This window comes from Furipterus horrens, unplaced genomic scaffold (genome assembly GCF_987537825.1).
Source record: "Furipterus horrens unplaced genomic scaffold, mFurHor1.1.pri manual_scaffold_12, whole genome shotgun sequence".
Classification (NCBI taxonomy): domain Eukaryota; kingdom Metazoa; phylum Chordata; class Mammalia; order Chiroptera; family Furipteridae; genus Furipterus; species Furipterus horrens.
This window is the reverse complement of record NW_028327182.1, coordinates 98,621,723-98,634,443: the sequence shown is the minus strand read 5'-3', so window position 1 is coordinate 98,634,443 and position 12,721 is coordinate 98,621,723. Positions and strand designations below refer to the sequence as shown.

The 12,721-nt window shown below is 59.9% G+C and overlaps 1 protein-coding gene across 1 annotated transcript; it reads left to right on the top strand.

The window, feature by feature from the left end:
* The first annotated feature begins 6,344 nt into the window (after positions 1–6,344).
* KBTBD11 (kelch repeat and BTB domain containing 11) lies at positions 6,345–8,456 on the top strand. The gene is given in 2 exon segments (XM_090258429.1): positions 6,345–7,977; positions 7,979–8,456. Coding segments are annotated over 2 exon segments (1,935 nt in total). The 5' UTR covers positions 6,345–6,360; the 3' UTR covers positions 8,297–8,456.
* Positions 8,457–12,721: the final 4,265 nt, after the last annotated feature.

Sequence of the window (12,721 nt, the reverse complement as noted above, 5' to 3'; positions counted from 1 at the left end):
CTTGAAAACGGGGGGGTTCCTTCTGCTCCTTTCTCGGTCATTTCCTCAGGCCACTGGGAAAACAGACCGCCAGACCCTGCCTGGTCAGCTGCCCGCCTGACCATCGTCCCCGGAGCACGCACTGTTTTCTGCGTTCTTTCAGGTGACCGGGGCACTGTCCCTGCGTCCTCTGCGTCTCTCTGACACTTGGGAGCCGGGAGGCACCTGCTCGCAACTCCTGGAGGCCCTTCCAACGGTGCCCACGGCCACTCCCCGCACACGCTCCCTGAGTCAGCAGCCCCCACCCCAGGTGGGCGCACAGCCAACCCCTCCAACTTGCACTGGCTAAAGTGACAAGGCTCCTCTGTGGGACCCGGGCGGGGCTGGGGACAGCTCACCCTGCCTCGCCGAGTGAAGCAGAAATGACTTCTCAGAAGGTGGGCACCAGGCTTCTCTGGTGTTTTCGGCTTCTCACGTGTTGCCTAAAGGAATCCACAGTGCGTGTCCTCAGAGAAAACCGGGGGCAGCCTGTCTCGCCCGACCGCGGACAGACCTGACCTGATCTGCCGGTCCCAGATGTCATCGTGGCTTCTGCAGGGTCACGGGCTGCGTAGAGACCTTTGAAAGTCACTGGAGCTTACGCTTTTTTCATTTTGGTTTCTGGAATTGTGGTGGGGAGCGCGGTGGGAAAGGGCACCGGGCAGCAGGCTCGGGTCTGACTGGCGCCGGTCACGGTATTAACAGCTGCGTGACCTGTAGCAGGTCGCGTCCCCTCCTGGGTCTCGGCTCCTCCTGTTCTGTGAAGGGGGCGGACCTGCATTTTCCCTCGGTCTCCCTCAACACCGACGTTCTGAGTTTGGGGAGCACCCGGGCCTCGTCAATACTTATCTGCACGGAGGCACCACGGGGGCCTACCAGCTTGAATGACAGTGAAGAATGGCAGGATTTCTTCTCCCCTGGTGGCCCCCCGTTTCTGACTCTGGCTTCCTGTCCTCGGGATGACGTTCAGCTTGATTTCAGTGGGAGCACAGGAGGGATTTAGTTGAAAACAGTCAGCTTGCCCTGTCTTCTTCAGCACTGGGTCCCCTCGCCAGCAACCTCGGCGTCTCAGTGACTCTGGGGCTCAGCGCTCCCTCCGTGTGTTTGGCTGAACCAGCGACTCCTGAATTTTGTGCCACCAGGCAACGCAAATCCTTCCGTTTTGGCATAGCCCAAGCCTGCACCCGGGACACCGGAGTGTGATTGCATTCATCTGGCTCGGGGACTCTGTCTTTGTGTCTGTCCCTGGAAGCCTGGGATGGCGCCGGGGGCTGCGGAAGGGAGGCCGGGCTGCCCGATCCTGTTGGCAACGCGTCCCCTCGCCCAGCACACCCCGTGCCCCCCGAGGCTCTCAGCTGCCTCTGACTTTCACACGCGGTCACGTCACCAACCAAGAGCTGCCTGAGCCCCCGAGCCCCACGTGGTGCCTCAGAATTCTTCAGCCTGTAGGAGGAGTGTGACGGTCAGTCTGTCAACACACGTTCACGCCTGCTGCCCAGTGGGATGTCCCCTTACTGTCCACGCGTTCCAGTCCTCCAAGTAGCGGAGGGGCAGCGCGGGGACTGCCAGGGCGCCGGGAGTCTGGAGCTTTGTCACGCCCCCCCAGCTGGAGACCTGGGGCTGGAGGCCAGCAGTCACGCAGGCCGGAGCTTGGCGCAGGGGGCATCGCCCGGAACCCCCTCGTTCCAGCACGTGGCCGCGAGCTCTGTGGCGCGGGCGCTGGGGCGGGTGCAGGGGAGAGCCCCTGCAGGTACCCGAGTGTGCCCCGTGAACTCAGGAACCTGAAACCCACAGCTGTCCCCTCAGTCACATCCTCGGACAGCGGTCACAGTGGCCTTCCATGGAGCTTAGATGTGAACAAGGCTTCTAGAGGGAATGTGTGCGTGTGTCTGCGTGTGAGCGTGTCTGTGCGCATATGTACATTTCTGCGTGTGTGCATCTCTGTGTGTGCGCATCTATGTGAGTGTGTCTGTCTTGATGCATGTTTGCGTCTGTGTGTGCATCTGTGCATGTCTGTGTGTCTGTGTATCTGCATCTCTGTGTGTTTGCATCTCTGTATGTATGTGTGTGTCTGTGCATCTTGGTGTGTGTGTGTGCACATCTGTGTGTGTCTGTGTTCGTGTGCACATCTGTGTGTCTGTATGTGTGTGTGCTGCAAGGTCTCTGTGCCATCTGTGTCTGCACAGAAGGTCTTGTTTCAGCACCGCGTGGCTCCACTTCTTCCTTCTAGGTGAGAATGGAAGGTCACGACAGGAAGATGCTGGTCACCTCCCTGTCCTCAGCACAGGGACCATCTGCAGGGCAGTTGGTACTGACCTGGCTGCTGAGGGGGTGACTATTAGCCTGGAAAACTGGGGGGATGTGAGTCTGGTGGGAGGGACGTCACTGTCTTTGTGGGTGATGACATGTCCTTCACAGCCACAGGCGCTGGCTGCCTCCCACCCACCCACCAGGGCCACCCCCGCAGCCCCGTGTGCCCGGGAGCTGCCAGCTCATTTGAACGGAGCCCGGAGAAGAGATACTCATGAAAAACAGCATCTGTGTGGGCAGCCGGAGTGGCTCCGCTCTAAGCAAACAGAAGTTCTGAGCCTCGCACCAGCTCTTGAGCCTGGCTAACTTTCCTTATATTTAAGGTTTCGTTAACCTCACAATTCCTAGGCCGCTGACTGCACGACCGGCGTCTTTCTGGTGCCGCAGGGGGCCGGTAGTGGGGACAGCACAGGTGTGAGCTCACAGTGTGGCCGGGACACACATGAGAAACACAAGGGTGTGAAAAGGGCGTGACACAGGCGTGACGCGGTGACACCGAGGAGGGATTCCTTAGAAGCAACACGAGCTGCAGAGGTTGCCATACACTTTCTAAGTCTATTAACAAGTATTTTTAAAAGCAGGCTACTTATGTGAAAGGAAGACTCTTTTTAGCAAGGTGTATTATTATAATGGAGCACACGTAATTTTAAGTAATACACTGATATCCACAGTACATACATGTGTCACGTCCATGCCAGGAACGCACCCACAACCTTATTTTTAAATTGCATTACAACAGTGAAACGGACAAAAACTGAAACAATCTCAGTTTAGGAGTTTTCAAGGCCGGGAAGAGGATTCCGTTCTCCAGGGGGAAATGCTGCATCACTGGTACTGAACTCAAACGTGTCCCTACTGAGACTTGTCCTAAGTCCCGTCCAGAAGGAAACCTACTGTGACCGCCCGCACCTCCACCGACAGTCCTTCAACCCGGCGCGCATCCTGTTTGTCACCTGCTGTAACAGGCCCACAGAGCTGCCCCGGGAGGGAGCACGGCACCCCCAGGGCAGGCGCTTCCGGCCTCGCCGGTATCGGCTCCCAGGACGCTCCTTGCATGGAGGCCTCACCCACCTCCCAGGGCTGTTGGGCTCCGGGGTGGGCAGATGCTGGCAAGAGGTCCCTTCAGAAACCCCTGATTCCCTTCCAAAGAAATGGGGTGTGCCTGTCTCCGCAGAGTGGCACGCATCCCCGAGGACTGTACATGTGACATGGGCTGACTCCCTCCAATGATTTTAAGGTGAAATCGCGGTGATGGGTCCTCCCGGCAGTGAGGCAGGTGGAGCTATTAGTGCTGAGTTTCTTCAACACCATTTGGAAAAGGACATGGCCCCAAAGTGTGTGTGTGGGGGGAGTTCATTCTTGTGTGATTATTTACTAATTATGGCATTGCTTCCCATATGGACAACGGTAAACCCACGTTTGCCCACCCGGTTCTTTCAGGCGTTCAGGTGACACTGCGGGGCTTTTAAAACAGTTTCAAACAAGCTTCAGGCCAGTGTCCCCCCCCCCCCCCAACCTTTGCGACAGGGCCGTGTCCACCTGCAGGCAGCTCTGCCACTTTCTGACGAGTCACGCCTAAGAGAACGGGAAATTCTGGGACCCTTCTCCAGGCCACACTAAGAAAACAAATCGTGTTTTCTGGGGTCCAAGGCCTCTGGTACTGCACAGGAGCGTTAAAAGGACGAGCCACGTCAGAGCTGGTTCTCTGGGTTTATTTCAGACGCTCAGGTTCATGTGCGTCTGGGGTGGGATAGGTCGGCACGTCTTCATTTCCACCCAGCTCTCCCTGGAGTGGCTCAGCTGAGTCCCTGGGACCGTGCCAGGGAACCTGGCTTATGAAACCTTTGCAGGTCCCCAGCCTGTCAGCACGTCGGCCAGCCTGCTCTTCCCTTTCGGAGGACGGGCCACCCGGACGCAGGAGGGAGCTGAGACAGCATCTCAGGCTGCGGGGGCGGCCCGGCGGCACAGCTGTGTAAACAGCAGCCTGTTCTGTCCGCTCAGCGCCGCATCCGCTCAGGCCCTGGGCTGGGGCTGGGCTCGGGTTACCCTGAGCACTTCCCACGCGCTTCCCTGGGTCCTCAGAGGGATGGATGGACAGTGCCTCCCGCATCGTGAACGGGCCACAGGGATCCTGTTCAAGATGTCAGGAGAGACAGAAGGAGCACTGGACGTCAGACACCCAGCTTTCAGACACTTGGGTCTGAGAGTAGTTGGAGCGCTTTTCCGTAGCGCAGTAGCGGGCAGAGCAGGGCGGGCAGGCGCACGCGCACGCGCACACGCACAGGTCCAGCGCTTGGCTCAGGGATTGGGCGCAGTGCTTAGTGCGAAGGGCAGAGAATTGGCAGGTGTGGACAGGGGGTGGTGAGTGTCGTCTCATCTCCTTCGAGAGGCAAATGCAGTTTGTACGAGAGCCAGACGCTGAGCGTGTGTGTGTGTAGTGCCTCTCGCCTCTTCCTCTTCTTTGGAAAGCCAGAGCCCATGCGGGCCCCTCCAACTACGGAGTCTCCATGGAGGCTTTGCCCACTCAGGAAAGATGTTTTCTTAGCTTATAATTCATCAGCAGGGTCTCCCCTCTGCCCTCCCAGAACTTCTGGGGTTTGGGTGGGTGTTTTGTTTATTTCTGGCTCCCCTTTTGCTGCACGTGAGCTTTTTGGAGAGTCGCTTCCTTGAAGATCTCCAGAAGCGGAATTCCTAGACTGAGCGCTTCAAGCGGCTTAGGAGTTGGAGCCTCTGAGGCCAGCTGCAGGAATGGGCCCCCGGAACCTGTCTGCACTTATTCCCCTGTCTCCAGATATTTACCTGTCCTCTCCAAATATTTGTTGTAACTGGATGTGAGGTCAGGGCTGGGGCAGGTGCAGGAACAGTGCCTCACGGTAATAAAACGGGATGAAACAGGCCAGCAGGGCTTTTCACTAACGTTCTTAATTTCACGTGGCGTGCATTTCATCAGGTTGAAAATGGGGGGCTCGGTAGTTGACCGCTTTGTCCCATAAGCTCTGTCACATCCCCCCGCTGAGCCCAGTGTGTCTAAAGCCCCTGCCTGAATTGAGTTCACCTTCACAGATCCCAGAATCGGGGAAGGGGGAGCCAGGGGCACTTTTTTGAACTCCCTCAATTCTTCTGTTCTTCTGGTCAAAGCTGTCCAGCAGGAAAAGTCCGACCCCTCCCACCGAAATGGCTTCTGTGACCTGAGGGCTGTGGAGGGAAGTGTGACAGGTGCCACCGGAGCAGCCAGCCCAGAGGGACACAGACCTAACATCCTGTCTTTCTCCTCCTAACAGGAACAAGCGGCAAGTGACGGGGGATGATATGAGCACCTGACGTCCCCACGGAAGACGCAGCAAGGCGAGGCCCTGACGAGGAACGATGCGCACGTGATTCTGTTTTTCCAACACACACCTGGTGAGGGAGTGCTGGCCTGGGGCCAGGTGAAAGGCCTGACAGGAGCTGCTGTGGCCACTCTCCCGCTGATTTTTCGTAACCGGAACAACAAATGGAGTCACAAAAAGGGGAAGCTCCCTGGGGGGCTTGTTACAAAAGACGGAGTTAAAATCAAGGTTCTGAAGTTTGAGGTCCCTGTCTCAGGTCCGTGGTCCTGGGGGCAGCGAGTGAGGGAATGAAAAGGAGTGAAGACGGACAGGGGGCGCGCCCGGGTTCGTCCCGCGCCTGACGGCCCAGTTCTGCAGCGAGGGGGCCACAGAGGGGCAGGGCCGCGGCCCCAGGACGGTGCTGCGGGTGGACTGAGGCATCAGCACCCCCGCCTGGAGACTGAGCACCGAGACCTGGCACCTGGTTGGCCAAGGGCTCACTGGATCCTCGCAGAGTAAACCTGCGGCTGACTTGCCCTCTTCGCGGGAGAGTGGCGTGGGAAGGGCGCCAGGGGAGCGGTGTGTGAGCACAAACCAGAGTGTGGACGCACAAGTGAAATCCGATGCGCGCCAGGAGGGGCGTGTGAGGCCAGAAACCCAGCAGAACCATCGACCTTGGGCAGCCAGAGTCATGGTGGGCTCCTGAGAGGAAGGCGACGTTGCCATGGAGAACCCGGTGGCCCCCTGCGCCCTCTTCCCGGGGGGCGACGGCGGCCCCGAGCCCAGGGGCGCCTTGGCGCAGGGACTATGTGGCCAGGCTGGGGGCGGCGGCGGCGCGCCCGAGGCTCCGGGAGAGGGCAGCCTGCAGCCGCCGGATGCGGCCGCGGGGGAGGGCGCTGCGTCCCCGGCGCAGTCACCCTGCAGCCTCAGCGCGTCCCTGTGCTTCAGCTCCGGGGACGACTCCCCGCCGCAGTCCCGCGCGTCCGCCGCGGAGGGCGCAGCGGCCTCCCCGCCCTCGTGTCGCAGCGGCCAGCGGGTGGTGGAGAGGCAGCGGGAGGTCGGCGGCTCGGGCGCCGCGTCGCCCGAGGACTCTGACTTCCCGGAAGAGCCGGCGTCCCCGGAGGAGCCCAAGTCTTGGGAAGAGCCCGGTGACCCCGCGCCCGTGGCCCCCGGCGTCGGGTCCGCGCACGGGGAGCCCGACCTGGTCATCGAGGTGTCCGGCCGCCGGCTGCGGGCCCACAAGGCTGTGTTGACAGCGCGCAGCGACTACTTCCGTGCGCGCGCGTCGCGGGACGTGCTGCGGGTGACGGGCGTGGGCTGGGCGGCGCTGCGGCTGCTGCTGGCCTACGCGTACAGCGGGCGCATGGCGGGCGTGCGCCCCGACAACGTGGCCGAGGTGGTGGCCGGCGCGCGCCGCCTGCAGCTGTCCTGCGCCGCGCAGCGCGCTACCGAGGCCGTGGCGCCGCAGCTGAGCCTCGCCAACTGCCTGGAGGTGCTGAGCGCGGCGAAGCGGCAGCGGCTGACCGAGCTGCGTGACGCCGCCTACCGCTTCATGAGCGACCACTACCTGGAGGTGCTGCGCGAGCCCGCAGTGTTCGGGCGCCTCTCTGGTGCCGAGCGCGACCTGCTGCTGCGCCGCCGCCTGCGCGCCGGCCGCGCCCACCTCCTGGCTGCCGCGCTCGGGCCGGCTGGGGAGCGCGCGGGCAGCCGGCCGCAGAGCCCGTCGGGGGACACGGAGGGCCGCGGGGACGCCGCCGTTTACTGCTGGCACGAGGAGGCCGGCGAGTGGCGCGAGCTGACGCGGCTGCCGGAGGGCGCGCCGGCGCGGGGCTGCGGCCTGTGCGTGCTCTACAACTACCTCTTTGTGGCCGGTGGCGTGGCGCCCGCGGGCCCCGACGGCCGCGCGCGCCCCTCGGACCAGGTCTTCTGCTACAACCCGGCCACGGAACGCTGGAGCACCGTGCGGCCGCTGCGCCAGGCGCGCTCGCAGCTGCAGTTGCTGGCCCTGGACGGCCACCTCTACGCCGTGGGCGGCGAGTGCCTGCTCAGCGTGGAGCGCTACGACCCGCGCGCCGACCGCTGGGCCGCCGTGGCCCCGCTGCCCCGGGGTGCCTTCGCCGTGGCGCACGAGGCCACCACTTGCAACGGAGAGATCTACGTGTCTGGGGGCTCGCTCTTCTACCGCCTGCTCAAGTACGACCCGCGGCGCGACGAGTGGCAGGAGTGCCCGTGCAGCAGCAGCCGCGAGCGCTCGGCCGACATGGTGGCGCTGGACGGCTTCATTTACCGCTTCGACCTGTGCGGGGGCCGCAGCGACACGCAGGCGGCGGGGGCGGCCGGCGGGGGTCAGCGTGCTGCGCTACCACTGCTTGGCGAAGCAGTGGAGCCGCTGCGCCGCACACCTGCGGCCCCCGGGCGCACCGTCGGGCCTGCAGCCCTTCCGCTGTGCGGCGCTGGGCGGCTGCATCTACTGCGTGAGCCGCGCCGGCACCTGGCGCTTCGTGCCTCCGCGGGACGCCGAGCCCGGCGCGGATGAGGGTGCGGGCGGCAGCTTTGAGGCCCAGGCGCTGGGCGCCCCGCTGGATGTCCGGGGCGCGCTCTTCCCTTTCGTGCTCCACCTGCCCGAGAAGCCGGACAGGGACGAGGAGGGAGCCGATTAGGGCGGTCTGGGGTCGCCTGGGCGTCTCTCTGGGGCAGCAAGGCCTCCTGGGAGTGCAGGATGGGAAGGGCGCCAGAGGAGCAGAGTGGGAGCAAAAACCAGAGTGTCCCCACTGGGAAGGGGGTCTGAAAGGAGGGGGGAGAGAGAGAGAGAGAGAGGGAGGGAGAGAGAGAGAGGTGGGTGGGCCGCTGGCCACCGCGTTATTTAGGTTAGAAGCTTGTGGCCGGGCCTCCAGAACTTTGCAGCGCTGCTTGAAGGTCCATTCCTTCGCGCTTCGCTTTGCTGAACGGGGTAAGTGGGTAGACGGTGTAGGACGTAGGATGAGTGCAGGTAGGTGACACAGGATACCCGAGAGGCGATGGGCGAAAGAAGATGCCTCGGGGCGGGCAGGCGGCCCAGGGTGTGTCTAGGGTGTGCGGTGGGGCACTGGGAGGCCCTCTGGGTGCACTGGCACTCTGGGTGAAGTTCGAAGGAGGCCAGATGGAGTCCCGCGGGGGCGGGCGGGCGAGGCTGTGCTTAGCATGCGATCAGCAGGCCCCGGGCGTTGGGACCGGCAAGCGGGCCAAGGTGAACTCCATCAGCAACCGCAGAGAAGCCACACGTGTTCGGGCTGGAGGATTAAAACGAAGTCAGGCTCCTCCACCCTTCTCACAACCGAGTGAAAGAGGTTCCTGCCACTGCGTGCTCCGGTTTTGGTTGGCCCACCTCCAAATTTATAAGCATAAAAGGCCAAAAACCCTTTGGTGACGGTTGCCATCTCTTGTCCAAGAAGCAGCGGCAGTGTTTTCTCTGCCTCCGGCAGGTGCCGCAGGTGGTGGCGGACCCACACCTGGCCCAAGAAGGCCCCGGATCGCTGTTCACCAGAGGTGGGTGGAACATTTTCAAGTTAAAGCATGTTGATAGTTACGCCCAATGGGAGAGGGACGACTTACTGTTATTTGGATTTTAACTCTGGTGACTAAACGTTTACCAAAGAACACGTGTTTAGGAAAAGCTGACGGTGGGGCGTGTTGGTCCCTTGACCTTTGACAGCCCCAGAATAGTCTCGGTCGCTTCTACATTTTATGATGGACTAAGGAGAGAATCCCCCCCCCCCCCCAAAAGAAGCTTAAACGCGTTGCTGTTGACGGTGCCAGAGACAAGCCGCGGGCTCCTTCTGAACCCGCTGCCCACGAGTCTGATGAGGGAAATGGATTTTAAAAAACATCCTTGTAAGAGCGTGTGGCAGAGTGACCTGTGGACATAAGGGGACATATTCAAAATGTAGTTTATCAGGTTAAAACTATGTTTTCCTAAGGGTGAATTCCAAAATACCACCATCGAGTTAACCGGAAACTCACTGCGTGGACAGAGCACAAGGGTTACAAACAGTGGATTCTTCCTCATCTGTTATAACATGTCACCTTTCACATGTGGACACACGGGACGGGCTGTTTATTTAGAGGTCATGGATCAGATGTGTGCTCCTCATGGGACAAAGTGGTCTGGGTTCTGAATTCAGCCTGTCTCTGTGGGGAATAGGACTAACACATTGGAAGTTGCTGGGGTGTCACGTCCAGCTTAGTGTCACTCACTTGCTAACCCAGGGAAGGGCGCTACGTCTCTGTAGCGACCAGGGGCAGGTGGGGTGGGGGGTTGTACTTTGCAAAGCATCTGTGGTTGTGACAGTTCCTGGAATGTATGCTGGGAACCGACTGGCTTGGACCTGGTGCCCGTGCCAGATGGACGGAGTCATTTACAATTTCACTGGGAGTTCAGGTGACACGAACCAAGGAGATAACTTGGCAGATTGGTTCATCGTCTTAGGAGAGAAACAGGCCTCCTGTTGTCTGACGGGGGCGGCCTCGTATCGGAGGAGACTGGACGTTCTGGTGCGAAAAGAACTTGGGGCCAAAGGACGCAAATCACGTTCTTTTTCAGTGGGTGCACATTTCAGATTGTACCTCTTTCTGTAGAATTTTATTGTTTGTGCTCAAGTTTTTATATGACATGGAACCAGGCTAATTGTTTCATTCCCTAAGTATCAGACATGAACTAGTCTCACTGTGGTTTTACCTGAGAAATCATTCCTGTGATGTTTGCCGGTTCAGGCAAAATGCTGAAATTGGGCTCCTGGGGAAGTGCTGGACGTCAGCGGTGGGGGGCCATGGAGGGACAGGCCCAGGGGCGGCTATTTCCCGTCTCGGGTCAGTTGTCAAATGAAGCTGATGCACTTACGACGTCCGTCTGTGATCCTCATGCAAGGGGACACGAGGGGACAGGAGGGCTTGATCTTTCGGTTTGCTGACCAGCAGTGACTTCTGTACTGTCGATCAAGGTTCATTGGGAACCCAGGGGGACGGGCTGAGGACGTCTTCATTTTCTTTCTGCTTTTATTCCGGGTCTTGGGAAGGGCCCCAGCGCGGTGTTTGGGACTTGGTGATCTTATTTCTGAGTTTCTTTTCCTTAAGGAGAACCTTATTCTACTTAGTTAAATCCTTATGCTACTTAGTTACAACTATCACCTGTATGAGCTTTGTTATAAATACTGGAGAAAACAATCATCTGCTTAGTTCCTGTCCATTCTGCTGTTACCTTGGTAATTCCAGGGGCAGCAGGTTAACCTGCCGGTCTGGTGGGCAACTTCCTAGCAGAGATTTTGAATTGGAATGTTCTCTGGGTTTTTGGCTCTCCCGAGAGTCCGGAGAGTTTCAGCCTAACCTGCTGTAACACCTCAGTGGGGCGAATGTAAGCGGAAGTGCTGTTTTATGCTCTGTCTTATTTTAGATGCCTTCCTAGCTGGCAAAATGTTTTATTTTGGCGTTAAACATAGATGTTCTTATTCTCCCCTTTCCTCTGCGTTCTCGCTGTTCACACGGAGATGCTCAGAGCTCAAAAGGGATGGAGCACGCGTGTTAGCCGCGCCTGAACGTGGGTCGGCGGCAGCTCCTCTCTGCACCCTGCACCTGGGCGGTGCCGGGACCCTCAGCTGCAGCGCCCCCCGCCACGCCCACCTGGCCACTGGGCGCTTTCCGCGAGCTGCGCTTTGGAACAGCCGGAAACCGGAGGTGCGCGGCTCCGAGACGACGTCTCCAAAGCGCTGCGGGGCTCCGCGCATCGGGCTGTGTCGCGCGCATTGGACAGACCGGCCGTTTCTGGCGCCGTTAGGTCGGCCGACGCTTCTGTGCAGCTCCTGTGTTTATAGCGCTTCCGTTTCCGCACCCCAGCGCAGTGCTGTGACACCTGGGCGCCCCTCCCTGCCGCGGTGAATAAACGGCTGGCACAGGCCAGCGCTCCTGAAGTCTGTGTGGTGTGGCTCGTCTTTCCCCGGCCGCGCGGCAGAGCCCCGGGAGGCGTCCGCGCCGGGAAACCTGCTCACCTGGGCGCGCAGCGCCATCAGCCAGGGCCGCGTCTGCGCACCTGTGATGAGGCCTCGGACGACTTCCGAGGGTCCTTCCAGCGACAGCTGCTAAGTCAGGGGGTCCCGTTGTACTTCCGAGTGTGTGTCCACGCCTCTGCCTGCTCCCCCTGTGCCCTTGACCCGCAGGGGGCCCAGCAGAGCCCGAGACCCAGCACCCGCTGCCCACGCTCAGCCTCCATCCCTGAGAGGTTTAAGATGTGCAGACCCAGGCAGTTCCTGTCACAGTTTGCACCCGACAAGGGCAGGGGCCCCAGTGTTAAGTTGTAAAATTCTTTAAAACATTATTTGTCTTCCTCTTAAAATCTTTGTTTATTCACAGTGACGGGGGTTGCTAAGCGAATGTTCTTCAGCAAAGGGTGGGGGAGGAGCTGAGTGGGTGGCACCGCCTGTTTTTCAGTTTCTGCCACAGCATTTTGTTGCAAACACGTAATTAAATCTGAACTTCCTTGTAGCTTCAACCTTTATCACTGCTGAGTGTTGGAGTTTTCACAATAAATGAGAGTGATGTACTTGGCCTTGGGCATCTTAAAGTAGGTGTGATGGCGCAGAACACGTGACTCTTCCGACAGGCGATGGATCTTCAACAGACGTCGGGCGAAGGGCAGATGCCGGGACAAGTCACCTGTGCCTGGTGTCCTTGTCGGCCAGCGTGGAGCGGCTGATGCTTTAGCCTCTTCAGACAAAGTTGCTTTTTAAAGAAAAGTTCACTGTGCTCGATTCTTTAGAGACCGTGAATGGGGCATGTTAGGGACCTTCCTTCTGCACCTCGTGTCGCTGGTGGCCGGTGTTCCACACTGGGGCGCTGACCGACTGGGACTTGGGTCATGCCCAGGACAACCCGTCCTGCAGCTGGCAGCCCCCCTGAGTCCGGTCCAGCCGTGAGTGACTTTGCTCCATGGGGCCTCGGGGGATGACAACTTCCCCTGGTGCCTGAGACCTGCTCTAAGTGGTGACTGACGGGCCTGTCCCCTCAGCACAGCACCTGCGAAGTGCGGGTGCCGTTCTAGGTGTGGGGCCTCCGGGAGC